Here is an 18,027-nt window from a genome sequence, read left to right as displayed (position 1 = left end):
CACTTCAGGTTATTCTTTTTTACCTTCTAAAGTTTCAAAGTATCCATTATTGATATTATAAGAGGAAAAGTATTTTTAAAGGAATTAAAACTATCCACTTAGCAAATGTTAAATAGTGTTCTTAAAATAATTTTTCTAAGGGTAGACTCATTTTTGTTCTGGAACATCTCATTATGTAACTCCTTTATACAAGGAAATTAAGAACATTAACTCTTTTGTAATAGTATATTGTTTGGATAAAACCATGTAATAATACTAAAACATACACTGCATAACTACAGTACATAGCTTAAAAGCACATCCAACAAAAAGAACAATAGTCAAATGTTTCCTTCTTGATTTTAAAGGATGTGGCTTAAGTGTCTGTACACATAGTGATATACTGCCAGAGGAAAAGTCAACAGTTGAAAGAACAATAGCATCAGGATGGGCAAGATAGTTTGTTTTATCAACAACATTTATACCAGAAGCAAATATAGAAAATGTTAAACAGTGTCTATTTGGATTGTGGAACAAGTTCCCTACTTTCATATATTATTACCTGAAATTATATTTGAAAGTTGAGTGTCTGAAAATTAGAAAATTTTTGCTATATGGGAAGATTCATACCAAAAAAATAATAAATTGAATTTTTAAATAAATATTATTCAAAGTTATATAAATAATTAAACTAATATTTAACATTAGATATAGACAATAAATAATTTTCTACAGTAAATTACCACCTCCATTTTAACTTCCCCAAATTTTCTTAGAGTAATACTTAGTAAGAAGAAGAAACTGGTAATGTTGGAACAGACTTTCAGATAGTGATTTAGAGTAAATGAGAAATTTTACAGGGTTCTGAGCAGGCTATTATACTGACCTTGATACTTACAGCTATTATGTCAACTTCTCTGAATAAAATTTTAAAAGGAATTTGAACACCGGCCTTCTCTTGATAAAGAGGTTTATAGTAAACCATATCCCTGACTATAGCTTTATGTCTTCTCTCTGCATTTGTATCATTGAAATGGTTTCTTGTGCTCAATCTAAAGCATATTTTTAAAGATCCCTCTACCATTTGTCCTTTAAAATTACCCCCTCACCCCACTTATTGTATCAATTCCCTCTTTCTAGCTTTCTTCTGCTTCTTAACATGCACTGCTGTCTTTTCATTCTTGTTGCACTTCTTAGTTAGACATACTTCTCAACCCACTTCCATCAGCCTTCCACCCTATAAACCCTGTCCTCTAAATGGTCACCATGGACGGCTTCAACACCACATTTATTTGCTGTATTCAGTCCTGATAGATCCTTATTGAATGTTCTGTCTCTTTTGATTCCACTGATCATCTCCTTCTTTAAACTATCTCCTCCTTGGGCTGTCCCCTTCTGTCTGTTCTGAATACAGATGTGTTCCAGAGCCTTCTTTCTCCAATGTGACCCTCTTCATTGGCCATCTCACACTTTCACATTTTTAAATGATGGTTCTATAGAATGAATTGTGATCCCTCAAAAATTCATATGTTGAAGTCCTAACCCCTAGTACCTGAGAACGTAACCATATTTGGAGATAGGGTCTTTAAAAAGGTAATTAAATTAAAACGTCATTAATGTGGGACTCAATCCAATACAACTGGTGTTCTTATAAGAAGAGAAAATTTGAACAGACATGTGTAAGACAATCTGAAGACACAGGGAGAAGATAGCCATCTATAAGCCAAGGAGAGAGGCCTAGAGCAGTTCCTTTCCCCACAACCCTCAGAAGGAAACAACCCTGTCAACATCTTGATCTTAGACTTCTACTAGCCTCCAGAACTGTGGGAAAATAGATCTCTGTTGTTTAACCACCCACTCTTTGATACTTTGTTATAGCAGCCCTAGCAAACCAATACAGATGACCTCTCAACAGATCACCTCCAGATCTGCCTTTGACCCATAATTTCTTCTGAGTCTTGGATCAGCATTCACAACTGCCTACTGAACATTCCCATCTGTATGTTTTACAAGAAGCTGAAATAAATGTCAAAAATGAAATAATCATCTGCCCCAAACCTGCTACTCTTTTCTACTTTCCAGTATGTCTTAATACTCAACACTCTAAGCTTAAAAGTTCAGAATTATTTTACATGTATAGTCTTAATTGTAATGTTAAAACTGAGTAAGGCAGTATGTGGTGATGTTAACTAGAAATGAGTGATACATTTCATTATCCATGAATCATTTATTCCTTATCAAACCATATGCCCTACTGACACTTGACAGGCTGGGGAAAAAAAAAATTAAACCCAAAGAGATAAGAAGAACTCCAGAAATTTATGAAAATTTTTAGCAAATGTTTTCAGGACAATTTTACCTCATTAAGTGCAAGTAATTAGTGTGACCTCTTTTTAAATCGAGAGATAACATGCATGAGTAAGTAAATAAAATATAAATGTGTAATTTAAGAAAATTTTATACAACAAAACCTCGTCTAATCAACAACTAAGTCTAGAGATAGAACATTTTCCAGCATGCTAGAATCCCCCACCTGCCTGCTTCTCAGTCGTAATTCCTTTCCTCCTTTATAGAGATGATCACTCTCTTGACATTTGTAATCACCATTTCTTTACTTGCTTATAGTTTTGCCATCTATCTATGCATCCTTAAACAAGAGTTCAGTTTTTCTTTTCATTTTTGTATGAATGGAAGCTTACTGTGTATATTCTTTGTGTTTTGCTTCTCTCACTCAGTGTAATGTTTGTGAGAATCACCCAGGTCTTTTTATTTGACATTCTGTCTATGTGAAGATATCTTTTAATTTATCCTAATTTAGATCTTCAAGGTTTCTTGTATAAAGATTGGTATCTTTCATCAGTTCTAGCCATTTCTTAGCCATTAGCTCCTCAAACACACCTCTCCCCTATTCCTCTTCTGATAGTCCAATCAGACAAATGTGAGAAATTCTTACTCCATCCTACAAGATTCTTGACTACTCAGTATATATGTTTGATCTATTTTGCTATCCCTGCTGCATTACAGAAAAGCTCTTTGGATTTATCTTCAAGTTTATTAACTTTTTGTTCACCTGTCTAAAATGCTATTAAACTCATCTATGACACTTTTAACTATAATTATTATATTTTTCCTTTTTAGAAGTTCCACTTGATTCTTTTACAAATCTCCTTAGTCATAATTATGGTTTCCTGACCGCTGAAGAAATTTTCAAGTTTATCTTTGTTTCAGATTCTGTTTCACAATTCTACAATAATATTTGGACTCTTAGATGGCCTCTGAGTTGATCCTGAAGCTTCTCTGTCATGTTGTCTTCTTTTCTTGTAGGCTTTGTTTATTAAACTGTACACTGCTTATTATCTTGAAAAACTTACTTATGTTATTTAAGAGAAAGGATAAATGTCTATTCCTCCAGAGAATATGTAAGTTTTCTTTTTCCAGGCACCTAAACAATACCAGCGGAACAGCTTTCAGTAGTCTCCTGATGTTATTTGGAAACACATGTGATGTAAATTTGGTCTGTAAATCTATTGTGAATTCAGAGTTACAATGTCTCAGATTCTTTTATCACCACCTTGCTATGCTCAGCACCAACACCATTTTACCTGGAGGGAGAGGCTGCAAATTGTGGGGTGAGTGAGGTCTGGTTTACCTTTATTCAAAGAGTATACTTCTTTGGGGTTGCAGCTTTATTTGAGGAGTGAATCTACAACTAGACACCCCATGTTGGGTAGGACTTCATTTATGTCTTCTGTCCCTATAAATCCTTCAAAACCTCACCCCAATTTCACCAGAATTAACAAATTCACTCAAGGAATTGGTTGTTTACGCATGTATTTATTATTTTAGTTATCAACCGTAGATGTTGTTCATTGCCACCAAGGATCCACTCCCCCAGTTGCTGGGAAGGTTGTAAACTTATCTGACAGCCTGCTCCTAGAGATGCCTCTGCTGAAAGTGTTGAAATGCCCAAGGTTACTCTGCCTTCTTCAGGTACCCCACATCTAATAACTGGCCTGGGGCCCTCACCTCAACCTAGGACAACCCTAATGTAGAAGCTTCACAGGTCTCCATGAGGTTAACTGAGGCCCTGTTATGTTTGTGACACCACCCAATTTCTCCCTTTGCCCATTGTGCTTGCTTCCCCCCAGCTCCCCCGACCACGTGTGGATTCAGGGAGCACAAACTGATGAACTTCATGCACAATAATTTCTATCTCAGGCTTCCCTGGTGGCGCAGTGGTTGAGAATCTGCCTGCCAGTGCAGGGGACACGGGTTCGAGCCCTGGTCTGGGAAGATCCCACATGCCGCGGAGCAACTAGGCCCGTGAGCCACAACTACTGAGCCTGCGCATCTGGAGCCTGTGCTCCGCAGCAAGAGAGGCCACGATAGTGAGAGGCCCGCGCACCGCGATGAAGAGTGGCCCCCGCTTGCCTCAACTGGAGAAAGCCCTCGCACAGAAACGAAGACCCAACACAGCCAAAAATAAATTAATTAATTAATTAATAAAATTAACAGCATGTAACAAAGGAGCAAGGGAGTGAAAAATCATGCAAACTACCATAATGTGAAACATCCAAAACATAAACAAATGCATGTGTTTAAAAAAATAAAATAATTTCTATCTCAGAGTCTGCTTGCCAGGGAATCCCACTTGTGACATCTTTTTGCAATTGATTTTATGTTAATTCAATTCTTGTGAGAGAATAAACTTGTATGATTTCAGCCCTTTAAAATTAAATGACATTAATGATGTATGGGCCCTTTTATGGTCAGTTTTTTAAATGTTCTTTGCATTTGAAAAAAAAGGGGGGAGGGATAAATTAGGGGTTTGGGATTAACATATACACACTACTATATATGAAATAGGTAACCAACAAAGACCTACTTTATAGCACAGAGAACTATACTCAATATCTTGTAATAACCTATAATGGAAAAGAATCTAAAAAAGAATATATATATATATGTGTGTGTGTGTATATGTATACACGTATATATATATAGCTGAATCACTTTGCTATACACCTGAAACTAACACATTTTAAATCAAAGTTTATTACAAAATAAACTTTTAACTTTGAGAGTTTGTGTATAAGTTTGTTAATTCAAGATACTTAAATAAAATATCTAGAGTGAAAAAAGCACATATGGTAAAGATATTGGTTGCCATGTTCTTCATATGTCCATCATGTCAGTTATTCACTGTGCTGTTCAAACCTGTCCTCACTCATTTGTTCTTCTTCTGTCTAGTTGCTCCATCTATTATTGAGAGAGGTATGTTAAAATCTTTCACTCTGTTTTCTAACTATTCCTTGTAGTTTTGTTAATTTATGCATACCATCTTTCGGAAAAACCCAAATGAATTTTTTGGCCAACCCAATATTTGAGAATACGTGATTATATAAATTTTAATGCATATTGTGCATATAAATTTAAAATTTATGGCTTTATGGTGAATTAAACATTTTGCCATTATGAAATAATCCTCTTTATTTCTGGTATGATGTTTGCCTCAAAGTCTTTTTGTCTGACATTAATATTGCTGCCTTGGCTTCATTTTGGTTATTAATTGTATATGTGCATGTTTGTGTGTGTCTGTATTTCTATTATTTTATTTTCAACACTTATACATACTTAAATTTTAGACATATCACATAATGCACAGATGGATTTTTATTTTTTATCAAGTCTCAAAATCTTATCAACTGGATCATTTAATTCATTTACATTTTATTTAAGCACTGATACATTAGATTTTATACCTATGAAATATTTTTTATCAGTCCCCTTTTTTTGTTTCTATTTAGTCATTTCTTACCTTCATTTGGATTGAAAAATATTTTGTAATTTCTTTTTTCCCCCTCAACTAGTTTGGGAATTATATACTCTGTACTTATTCTTTTAGTGGGTACTCAAGAATTGACAATATATACATTGTCAATATATACATATATATCTAACAAAATCTAAAGACTTTGCTTTCTCCCTAGTTAATTCAAGGACTTTAAAACATTTTTCATTTAATTAATAGCTTGGGTGATTTTTTAAAAATAATATAGATGATGCGAATTTGGTTTAACTCCAGGAAGGATGACTTATGGGCCTTCCCAGAACCTTGCTGTCCCCAGTGGGGAGAGGATGGGACAGTTCTTCTGCTTCTCGCTTACACTGAGACGTATCCCTTCATGTTCCAGCCCAGTGGGAATACCTGTCTATATTTGATTCCTGACCTTGGAGTGTGTTGGGATTTGTCCTTTGTCCTTCAATCCTTTTGAAGCTGAGAAAACTGCCGCTCATGTTCACTAGGATCAGCAAATGCTCACAGGAAAAAACAGCTTTGGTGTTCTGCTTAAGTCTTTGTCTTCACCTTCACTTTAATTTCAGCTTGATACTTCTATGCCATCTTACCAGATCTTTTCTTTATTTTTACCTAGGCTTTTTAGTTTCAGCAGATGGACTTCTCCAAATCATTGCCAACTGGAAACAAAATCAAAGCCAATTTGTTTTCATATTACTTTTATTAACACAAAGTCAGTTTCTCCCAGCTTCCACTAAATAAATGTTAAGCAAATATTCAAAGTATTAGTTTGACAGGATGCCAAGTTACTAGCTTTCTCAATCTCTGATACCCATGATATATAATCCAGAGGCCTTAGTCTGTCACTCAAGTAACACAGTAGAATGAATAATCAGCAGAATATTGGCTCCGTCTACCAGCTTCAGACGTCAAAATTCACCTTTCTCTCATCAACAAATATAAAGCAGCTAACAGTTCTTTTAGGTTTGGGGATAAAAGTGATAGGAATATGCTTCTCACAACAACTGTATGTGATAGTATTTTTGTCCCTTTTGACATCTGAGGACATTAACACGAAGACAGATTAAGCAACACGGCTGGCACTAGGAGATGGGGGCAGGCCCAAGAGCCCAGAGCACATCTCCTAACTTCTACAAATTATTTGAATCTGACACATAGAACAAAAAAAGAAATTTTAAAAGATTAATTTTTCTGTGTGTGTACACTTACAAGGGAGATTTTTCTACATGTTTTTGACAGGTAGGCCTTTAACTAGGGATTGAAGACAGGTTGACTATTTCTTTACTTTTTCCATTATGTGCAATTCTGCTATAAAAATCTCCTTCAGTCACTGTTTCAAGTTATGTCAGTTTTCTTTCTTCCTATTTACATTACCTTGAAAATGTAAAAGTTATTTGAAGGAACAAATAATTTATAGACCAATTTATATCATGACATTTAGAAAGTAAGTCAACACCTGGAGAACCATATTCTTTAATATAAAGTCAATAAACCAAAAAGTGGAGGTAAAGAGTAAAATGTCAATAGTTATGGATGAAGGACAACTTATTTCTCTGTAATTGACACATACTAATTATCTTTATGGAACACCAAAGTGTACAAAATAATTGAGGGCATTTTATGAAAATGGGATTGAGTTGACTTAAAAGACTAACATAACAGTTCACTAAGGGTATTGCTACATATTGTTACTACTTGTGTTTACTTTTGAAATAAACATATATCAGTGAAGACATTCTATTGTATGTGGCTGAACTTATGTTCATCTTTGAAATAAAATCTCTCTTGCTAAACAAAGATACTCCCACCTTTATTCAAGCATTCTAGTCACATAAAACTAAAATGATCTCATTTATTTTATAATCTCCTACTGCAAGAAGAAAGAACTGTCCAGAAATTATCAGAAATTCATAGAAGGTTTTGAATGCCAAATTAAATTTCCAATATATAATTATGTGCCAGGGGCATTGTGCTAGCCAGTAATGTAGCTCAAACATAGTGGATATGAAACAGATAAATTTTTTAAAAACCCATATTGTAGGAAGGGAGGGGAGCAAAGAGATGTTGAGTGTAATACATGGAAGTTACATAGAAAAAATAATTCTGTACTAAGGCAGAAGTGTTTTCACTGGATGATCTTCAACCACAATGCTCTCTCTACTCCCACTCCTACCCCACCCCCCAACAACAAAAAATCAGAGCAATCTCACTCCACTCTGTACACAAAACATTACCCAGCTCAGAATAGGGATGTACCATCCGGAAATCAGCAGCCACAGGCAATTCATTGGAGGAGAGAAAATCATAAATCCTATCAATTACACTGATCTTCATATTAAAAAATTAAGTATGTCCATAGCTAATACCATTGATAGAGTTGCACTTAATATGCTTATTTCAGTAAATGCAGAAAAAAATCCTGTTAACTCTTTGCAAGTACCACTTTCATTTTGACACGAGGAAATCCCCGTGCTGTAATAGGCCGACATGGAATTTAGACCAATGTAGGATAGAAAAGTAAGTCAGTAAGCAGCAATAGAAGTGACAAGAAGGCAATCTTTTTTGCTACTTTTGTTCTGTTTCATCAATATGTCTTACCGTCCAGATGAAAAATAAATAGTTCACACGTAATCAATAATGCCTGCCAGAATTAGATTCAGAGAGGCTCCCTTTTCTTTATATCTAAACTTCCCACAAAGTATATTTTCTGTTAAGATAAATGCTTACGTTTTGAAAATGATTAGCAGTTTACACTAGGGTTCTAAGCAGAAAAAAAATTAAATGACTTTTTTTAATAAATCAGTTGTTCTAAAGTCTTATTTTTTGAACAGTACTCAAGAGTGAACCATTCTTCTTAAGAAAATTTTTATGAGAATTTGAAAATAGAATACATTATGCCCATTGGGTTTTATACCGAGATCCTGACAACTGGTTGTACTATAGAAAATTGAATAAAGCTCCAAGAGAATACTTCAGTTAGCAACTCCTTCCTATAGTGGAATGTCACATACACAGATGAATACAAAGTTTAGATGGATTACAGACTTATATGTGAAAAATAAAACATTATCACAAAGAGTTTTAAAATTCACAAACATGCTTTAAAAAATGTTCATTGCTTCATTTAAATACAATGTTTATTTACATATTTCTCCATAATTGTCTTTGGCATATAAATACAAAGTAACAATAAGAAATACCACAGGAACAAATAGCTCCATCATTTCTGACTTTTTTTTTGAACTACACAACAAATTAAAATATAGGTCTTCTGAAAAATGGAGACTCTTTCAGGGTTAAGAATGTATTAATTACCCTTAATATAAAGAAATTTAGTCTTCATATAATAAAATTCTCAGTTTTGAGATTATTAAATGGGCTAGTTATCCTATCATAGGGAATTGTTTGGAATTATAAATATTGGCCAGGGCCAACAGATTTACCAAAAATGTATTTTCTTAAAGCAGAAATGACACTTAAATGGTTACCTAGGTACTCGGCCCTGATATTCCTACCATGGGAATTTATTTAAACAATTTAAGTATAATATAGAAGACTAGGTTAACAGGTACCCATTATAGCTAAAGCTCCGTTCTTCTTCAGCAAACTGGTATGTTACATTCTTGTCCCAATGGTCTTGGTGGGAGTTGCAGAATTCTATAATTCTGAAAATAGAGTTTCTACCTGAATGATGTAGAATTTGCAGGGTCACAAATTTAGGAAGAAGAAGAGTAGAAACATTTGGAGTGAAGAAGATTAGAAACAAGTAGCCAGGGGTCTGGCTTAGAACTTAGAATCAAAATTAAAACATAAAAATATCACTTGAAGGACTGAACATTTTATTTACACCAATTATAAAACTTCAGGGTTCCACATTCAAAGGCAGAGTTGTAATATAGGAAAAGAGAGTGGCTATGTCTTTCTTGGATAGGAGGATTTTGACAATATGTTGGTTTCTTATCAGCATGTTTCACGGCATTCTCTTTTAGATAAAGTGAAGTTGTATGAAATGCACTGCTTGCATCAGGAACAAAAAGAACTCACGTCCCAACAAAGGGCTTTATTAGTGCAAATTCATTGACTATTTACAAGCATATATGATAACTTCATTTAAAAGCAATCTAAGAAGGAATGTATTACATGTAACACTGTTCTAACATTTTTATTCTATTTTATAGACTATCTAGAAAGTAGTCCAGCAATAGACCTGTCAATCACAGAATGTAAAATAAAGTTTACCTTCATTATGAGTAACAAAACAAAAAATTATCCACTTTGTAAATTTCAGTACGAGTACTGCAATGAAGTACTTTTTCGATTTCCTCTCATTACTTAATCCACAAATTAATTAGGATTTATAAGAAACATTATATTTTAAATAGTTCTTTAAAAAGTATTTTCATTGGTAACAATTTTATATATTTTTACAAAATAAAACCTATAAACATTCCTTCATATACACATTAGCAAACAGCAAGTAGTGGAAATACCCTTTTTATATGTAAACATTTTTTAAAGAATATTTACAAGATAATAATTTTCCCATCCAAAGACAAAGATTTCCAAGATCCCTCTTATTCAACAGATATTCTTCTCATTTTTTCAGCTAATTCTTTTCTCACTCCAATATGTTTTTCTAAATTTTGCACTTCATGTGGAAGATTGATGTCCCAAACAGACAAGCAGGACTGTATCTCTAGAAAATTAAAAAACAAATCATGTTTCAAAGATCTGCCATGAGACATTTTTATTTTACTTTTTGTTAATTTATATTTAGTTGCCTTGGACAAATGTGTGTGTGTGTGTGTGTCTGTGTATATGTATATGTAAATAATGTACTAAATTATTGACATTTATAAGAAATTACATTTGGAAAATGTTTAAAATACATTATAGAACTATTAAATTTTAATAAGTGTGGACCTTTAATAACCTATAACACTTCATTTTCTGAAAGAAATAAAGATTTTTCAAACACTGTTGAAAATCAGACATAATATGGATACAGGTAATATGTAAGGAAAAATATCCACATTTAGTTTAGGTTTGAGCTAGTTCTCATTTTATAGTGGTTGATATCTCTATTTCACCTGAAAAATAAATACTTAACACTGCTAAATCACTAAAACTTAATTTAAAAAATTTATATCTAAATTATTTGCACTATAAAGAAGCTACCAATTAAAAATGCCTAAAGTTTTATAGCATATGTAATATTTACTATAAATGTATAAACACATAGTATGTTATAATCATTCACATCATTGCACTCTGCTTGGAATACAGTATCCTATTAAACATTACCTTTTTGATGTTGCATACCTTCAGTACTCTTCCGATTATACCCCAAAACCAGCATGACACTTTTAAGGCTTCCTTTATCAAAAAATAAAAGTTTTCTGTTAAAACAATATAATAAGTTGGACTTTAAAGAGTACAACTGTTCATATTTAAGACACAAAAACCTTGGAACTTAACTTACAATTCCACTATTTAGGAGATCCCTCAACTATACTGAATTAAAAAACTCTCCAAGATGACCAGAAATTTTTTAAAGTTAGAAAATTTGTGATCTACTCCTTATTATAATTCTTATTAATTTTGTGAATCTGAGAAAATAGCTTAACCTTTCTGCAAAATGGGTTCAATATTTATACAGTACCCCTCCAGCCAAAGTTATATGTTGAAGAGACAGTGTGTGCAAAAGTGCTTTGGATATTATAAGGCACTGGTCAAATGTGAAGCACCTGGATAGAGAGTTGCATGGACAGATAATATACTGATACCCTGTCACATAACCATACTTTATTCTCAAGTCATTAAATAATTTATTCAACAAATATTTATCAAAATCCTCTATGTACTAGGCCCTAGGCTAGGCCATGGGAATAAAAGGGAACAAACAAAAGCAGACCCAACCCACATGGAGTTTATGGTCTAGTGAGGAGATTAGTTAATACTTGGTAACTAAGTTAACTAGGCAAAACACATAAAACATAAAACATAAAACCTTGAGGTAGGGTGAAGCATAGTATTTAAGAGGGACTGAATGTTCTTCTAGACCAGAAAGAGCAGAGAGGAATATGGCAAATGATAAGGGCTAGAGAGCTGGAGTGAAGCCAGATCATGCCATACATTGTACATTATGTTTAAATTATTTAAAAAATCAATTACACCCATTGAAATCTCACTATAACATCAGTAATGAACAACCATTTGGATCCCAAAGTATTGGGCTGGCCAAAAAGTTCGTACGGAAATACCCAAATGAACTTCTTGGCCGACTCAATACATACAAATTAAGTTAAGGTTAACACAACCTAGGTGAGTAAGACTAGAGGGACAACCCCCTGCACACCTACTACTTTGCTGGTGTGGACGTGTGTCCTGGTAGTCACCAGTCACTAGGAGCACCTAATTCTAACTCTTGTGCAACTCTGACACCCATTCATGGAAATGGTGAGGTTGAGGAGAAATATTGTCTCACTCCTTAATATATTCCTGTAAAAGGAACTTACTATTTTCTTTACCCTGTTAAACATTTTATTCTCATTGCTAAAGCTACATTAACTCTAGTTTTGCAGAACTTAACCCCATTTTTGTGATCAACTCTATATATACTAAGTCTATTCCCTAAAGCAAATAATTAGTCAAAAGAAGATAGTTAAGTGTGAGTATCATGTGCTATCATGATTTTTTCATACTTAAGTAGAAAAGGAGTAACAAGAAAAAACATAAAAGCTTGAGTAAAACATTATGATTTGTCAATATTTGTAGATTGTGAAGTTCAGCATATATTGCTACAAGAATATAAATTTATTTATAGAATGAAAAACTAGTAGGAAGCTTAAACTATGCTCAAAATAAACATGTTTTAATTTCTTTGGTCAAAAACTTAAAAATACTCAACATTATATGTTTTTGTCTTAATTGTAAAGAACAAAGAGAAAGTAAGACCCAAATTTAGTGTTCAGTTACAATAATCTGCTTCTCTTATGGGACTAAAAACATCTATTCCCTCCATGTTTTTAAGCGCCCTATTCAAAATACATCCTGCAAAATTTCACTGTGAACTTCTGAGACACTTCACATTACATTGGAAAGTAAAGAGAAAACTTAAATTTAAAATAAAAACTTATTTTTATAGTCTTAGAGAATATGAAAAAAAGATCTAAAGGAAAGAAACTTGCCTAACTGTGCAGTTCATCATGGCCCTAACAGAATCACAAAGCTTGTGAATTATACGGATGATTCGACGAGCTGAAGATCAAGGAGTTAAGATATGGCCCCCTCCAGTCCCTATCCAGAGGGCAGTGTTCTTCTGGAGGCAGAGAGTTTTCACTCTCCCAGAGTAAGACATTTGGTGTTTCGCTTCCTTGTTTGCTTTGACCAGCTCCTCCCTAAAAACCGTAAGGAAAGTATGCATTAATACTTTTTTCAGAAATAGATAAAATAAATGTGTGTCTATCTCTGTATATACAGACACACACACATATATAACATTTTAAATTATGAATACATGACAGCATACATTACATACTATTAAAATTGGACAGAAACTAATGTTCTAAATATAGAATGTCAAAGAGCCACGTTTCACTACATAAAGCATCAATGATCAAAGATACCACAATTGCCTCTTAACTTCAAGAAATTCTGAAATAAATAGGATAGACACAATTTTTATAAATAAGCCTATGTAATCCAGCAAAAAAAAAAAAGAAACCAATTTGCCCAATATGAAGGAAAAAAAAGTTAGTTTAAAAAGGTTTTTATGAAGTCTAAAAGTTATAGAGGAAAATAAAATTATAATCATCTACATGTAAAAGATATGAATACAAACGACTGAATTTTTCACTGAGCTAATGAGTAATTCATGACAAAAATGAGGTATCCAGAAGTAAAAGAATCGTAATAATTTTAGAATTTCAGGAAGTAAGGGACCCTTTACCAGTCAGAACTTTCAGCTCTTCTGAACATAAATCTCCTCACCATCCAGAGAAAAACTAAGAAGGTGTTAGGAAAGTAAACTCTGAAATCTCATTTTATGGATACGGTATATAATCTAAATGTTCTCCAGCAGATAAAAAAATCTATACTGTAAAACCAGAACAAAACTATGAAGTAGCTAGCAAATAAGGCTGGCAATGGTCCTGTGTGCCAGCAGCAGCAAACAAGGGATGTGCTTGATGGGAAGTCTCTGACACACTGCATCAGACTGAGCACTGCGGTCTCAGTCTGGCATCTTGATCTTCCCTCCTTAGTGCACAGGTCAATCCGGTACATTTTTTCACCCGTATTTTATATTGTTTTGTGACTTTTTCTTGTAATACCTGAGGAAACCATATCTATTATGTGCCTATTTTTTTTTCAAAATGAAATTTGCTGGATACCAACAGATGGTGCTGAGAAGCATTAACAATTTTGTTTCTATGGTTGTTTTGTTTGTTTTGTTTTTTTAACATTTTTTCTATTTAGAAGTAGAAAGGAAGAAAAATAAGCCATACTTCCTCTCTCTGTGAAATCTGAGTGTAGGAGGACAGCTCTTACAGGCATAAATAAAGAACCAATGACACTGTACCTACAGTCAACAACATATTGTACACTTAAAAATTTGTTAAGTGGGTAGGTCTCATGTAGTATTCTTTTCACAATAAAATTTTTTAAAAAATTAATTTACTTAAAAGTGCACACAGTCTATCAGTTCACAGAGTTTTTCAGTCTTCTTGTCCCACACTTCCACAAATGGGCTATTTTCTTAGCAACATAAAGAGCCGTGTCTACCACCACTGCTAGGACGTTGGAATCACTGAAAGATGCATAAGAAAACCTAGGGGGAAAGAAAAGAATGCCATTTCATTTTTCTAGTATTTCAAAATATAATACAACTTTATTATGTTAGTTCTTAATGCATATAAAGGATTAACACTATTTTGAAAAAGAAATAGGCTAGAGTATTTGGCAATTATTTCATATTATCCCCTAACCATTCTGAATAGAATACTTTGCGAACAAAAGTCCAGGACCAGAGAGCTCCACAAAAACCAGACAAAGAAAACACAAAAAAATAAAATTACAGGCCAGTATCACTGATAAACATAGATGCAAAAATCCTCAACAAAATATTAGCAAACCAAATCCAACAATACATTAAAATGATCATATACCATTATCAAGTAGGATTTAACCCAGCAATGCAAGGATTTTTCAATATCCACAAATCAATCAGTGTGATACAACACATTAACAAACTGAAGAATAAAAATCATATGATCATCTCAATAGAGGCAGAAAAGGCTTTTGACAAAATTCAACATCCATTTATGATAAAAACTCTAAAGAAAGTGGTCATAGAGGGAACATATCTCAACACAATACAGGCTATATATGACAAGCACATAGCTAACATCATTCTCAATGGTGAAAACCTGAAAGCATTCCTTCTAATATCAGGAACAAGACAAGGATGCCCACTCTCGCTACTTTTATTCAACATAATACTGGAAGTCCTAGACACAGCTATCAGACAAGAAAAAGCAATAAAAGGAATCCAAACTGGAAAGGAAGAAGTAAAACTGTCACTGTTTGCAGATGACATGATACTATACATATAGAAAATCCTAAAGTTGCTACCAGAAAACTACTAGAGCTCATCAATGAATTCACTAAAGTTGCAGACTTTACACTTTGAGCAGCTCCTTTACACTTTGTCAGGATACAGAAATCTGTTGCATTTCTATACACTAACAACAAACAATCAGAAAGAGAAATTAAGGAAACAATCCCATTAACAACTGCATCAAAAAGAATAAAATAACAAGGAATAAACCTACTACAGCAGATAAAAGAGCTGTACTCAGAAAATTGTAAGACTCTGATGAAAGAAATTGAAGATGACACAAACCAATGGAAACCCACACTGTGTTCATGGATTGGAAGAATTAATATTGTTAAAATGACCATACTACCCAACGTAATCTACATATTCAATGCAATCCCTATTAAAATACTAATGGCATTTTTCACAGAACAAGAACAAATAATTTTAAAATTTGTATGGAAATACAAAAGACCTGAATAGCCAAAACAATCTTGAGAAAGAACATAACTTAAGGAACCACACTCCCTGACTTCAGACTATATTACAAAGCTACAGTAATCAAAACAGTATGGTACTGGCACAAAAACAAACACATAGATCAATGGAATATAAGAGACCAGAAATAAACCCACCCACTTATGTTCAATTAATCTACAACAAAGAAGGCAAGAATGTGCAATGGAGAAAAGACAGTGTCTTCAATAAGTGGTGCTGGAAAAACAGGACAGCTACATGGAAAAGAATGAAATATAGAAGATTCTCTAACAGCATATACAAAAATAAACTCAAAGTGGATTAAAGACTTAAATGTAAGATTAGGTACCATAAAACTCCTAGAAGAAAACATAGGCTGAGCACCCTTTGGCTTAAATTGTAACAAATTTTTTTTTTTGGATATGTCTCCTAAAGCAAAGAAAATAACAGCAAAAATAAACAATAGGACCTAAGTAAACTTAAAAGCTTTTGCACAGCAAAGGAAACCATCAACAAAATGAAAAGACAACCTACTGAATGGAAGAAAATATTTGCAAATGATATGATTGATAAAGGGTTAATATCCACAATATATAGACAGCTCCTATAACTCCACATCAGAAGAAACAAAAACCCAATTAAAAAATGGGCAGAAGACCTGAACAGACATTTTCCAAAGAAGACATAGAGATGGTCTACAGGCACATGAAAAGATGCTCAACATCATTAATCATCAGAGAAATCCAAATTAAAACCACAGTGAGATATCACCTCACACCTGTCAGAATGGCTATCATCAAAGAGACCACAAATAATAAATATTGGCAAGAATGTGGAGAAAAGGGAAACCTCATACACTGTTGGTGAGAATGTAAATTGGTGCAGCCACTGTGGGAACAGTATGGAGGTTTCTCAAAAACTAAAATAGAACTACCATATGCCCCAGCAATTCCACTCCTGGGTATTTATCCAAAAAAAATGAAAACACTAATTTGAAAAGATACACACACCCTAATATTCATAGTAGCATTATTTACAATAGCCAAGATATGGAAGCAACCTAAGTGTCCATCAACAGATGAACGGATAAAGAAGATGTGGTATATATACATATACAATAGAATAATACCCAGCTATAAAAAAGAATGAAATTTTGCCATTTGCAACAACATGGATGGACTTAGAGGTTATTATGATAAGTGAAATAAGTAAAAGAAAAACAAATACTGTTTGATATCACTTCTACGTAGAATCTAAAAAATAAAACAAACTAGTGAATATAACAAAATAGAAACAGACTCACAGATACAGAGAACAAACTAGTGTTTACCAGTGGGGATAGGGAAGGTGGGGAGGGCCAAGATAATGTTAGGGGATTAAGAGGTAAAAACTACTATGTATAAAATAAATAAGCTATAAGGATATATAGTACAACACAGGGAATATAGCCAATAGTTTAACTATAAATGGAATATAACCTTTAAAAATTGTGAATCACTATGTTGTACACCTGAAACTTATATAATATTGTAAATCAACTATACCTCAATAAAAAAAGAAATAACAAAGAAAATTATACAAAATACATGTGTAAAATCCATATCTTTAGTAACATAATGAGTTGATGCCTCTCAAATTCCATATTTAATTTGATACAGAGATAATGAAAATTATAAAAATTTAGATTGATAGATACTACTAAAATTACTATGAGTTTTCATATTTTATCTCAAATGTGATTAGACTGGGTGATTTTTTAATTTTCCTCTGCTTTCTAAGTTCTATAATGAATATTTAAATTTACAATAGAAAAATAAAGTATGCATTTTGAAAGGTCTTTGTTTGGGATTATCGATAGCATTATTGACTTGATTATAAAGAATAAACATGAAAAAAATGGTAAATGAGTTGCATAGATAGGAATAACTTACAGCTGATTTGTCCTGGTCTCAATCAGTTTCTGAATGGTGAAATCATCAGAAAATGAGAAAACTTTTGTACCACATCCTCCCCACGTAATGTTTCTTTCGGTTGAATTCATGGATTCACTCAAACACATCAGTGGGGTGCTGACATTTCCTATATTGAGTGTCTTCAAAGGAGCAGCTCCTTTACACTTTGCCAAAAAGAGAAAACGCATTCAGTAAATTGAGTA

The 18,027-nt window shown here is 33.3% G+C and overlaps 1 protein-coding gene across 1 annotated transcript in view; it reads right to left on the bottom strand.

The window, feature by feature from the left end:
* Nucleotides 1–8,916: 8,916 nt before the first annotated feature.
* The window catches only part of LRRK2 (leucine rich repeat kinase 2), a 142,768-nt gene continuing 133,657 nt past the window's right edge, over nucleotides 8,917–18,027 (bottom strand). The window contains 7 exon segments of the mRNA XM_036865466.1: nucleotides 8,917–10,493; nucleotides 11,102–11,173; nucleotides 12,212–12,221; nucleotides 12,993–13,204; nucleotides 14,483–14,554; nucleotides 14,557–14,627; nucleotides 17,804–17,988. Of these exon segments, the coding sequence (XP_036721361.1) occupies nucleotides 10,372–10,493; nucleotides 11,102–11,173; nucleotides 12,212–12,221; nucleotides 12,993–13,204; nucleotides 14,483–14,554; nucleotides 14,557–14,627; nucleotides 17,804–17,988 (744 nt within the window). The 3' untranslated portion in view covers nucleotides 8,917–10,371.

Source organism: Balaenoptera musculus, chromosome 10 (assembly GCF_009873245.2).
Source record: "Balaenoptera musculus isolate JJ_BM4_2016_0621 chromosome 10, mBalMus1.pri.v3, whole genome shotgun sequence".
Taxonomy (NCBI): domain Eukaryota; kingdom Metazoa; phylum Chordata; class Mammalia; order Artiodactyla; family Balaenopteridae; genus Balaenoptera; species Balaenoptera musculus.
Note: the sequence above shows the minus strand (reverse complement) of the source record. Positions and strands in the feature narration are given on the sequence as shown.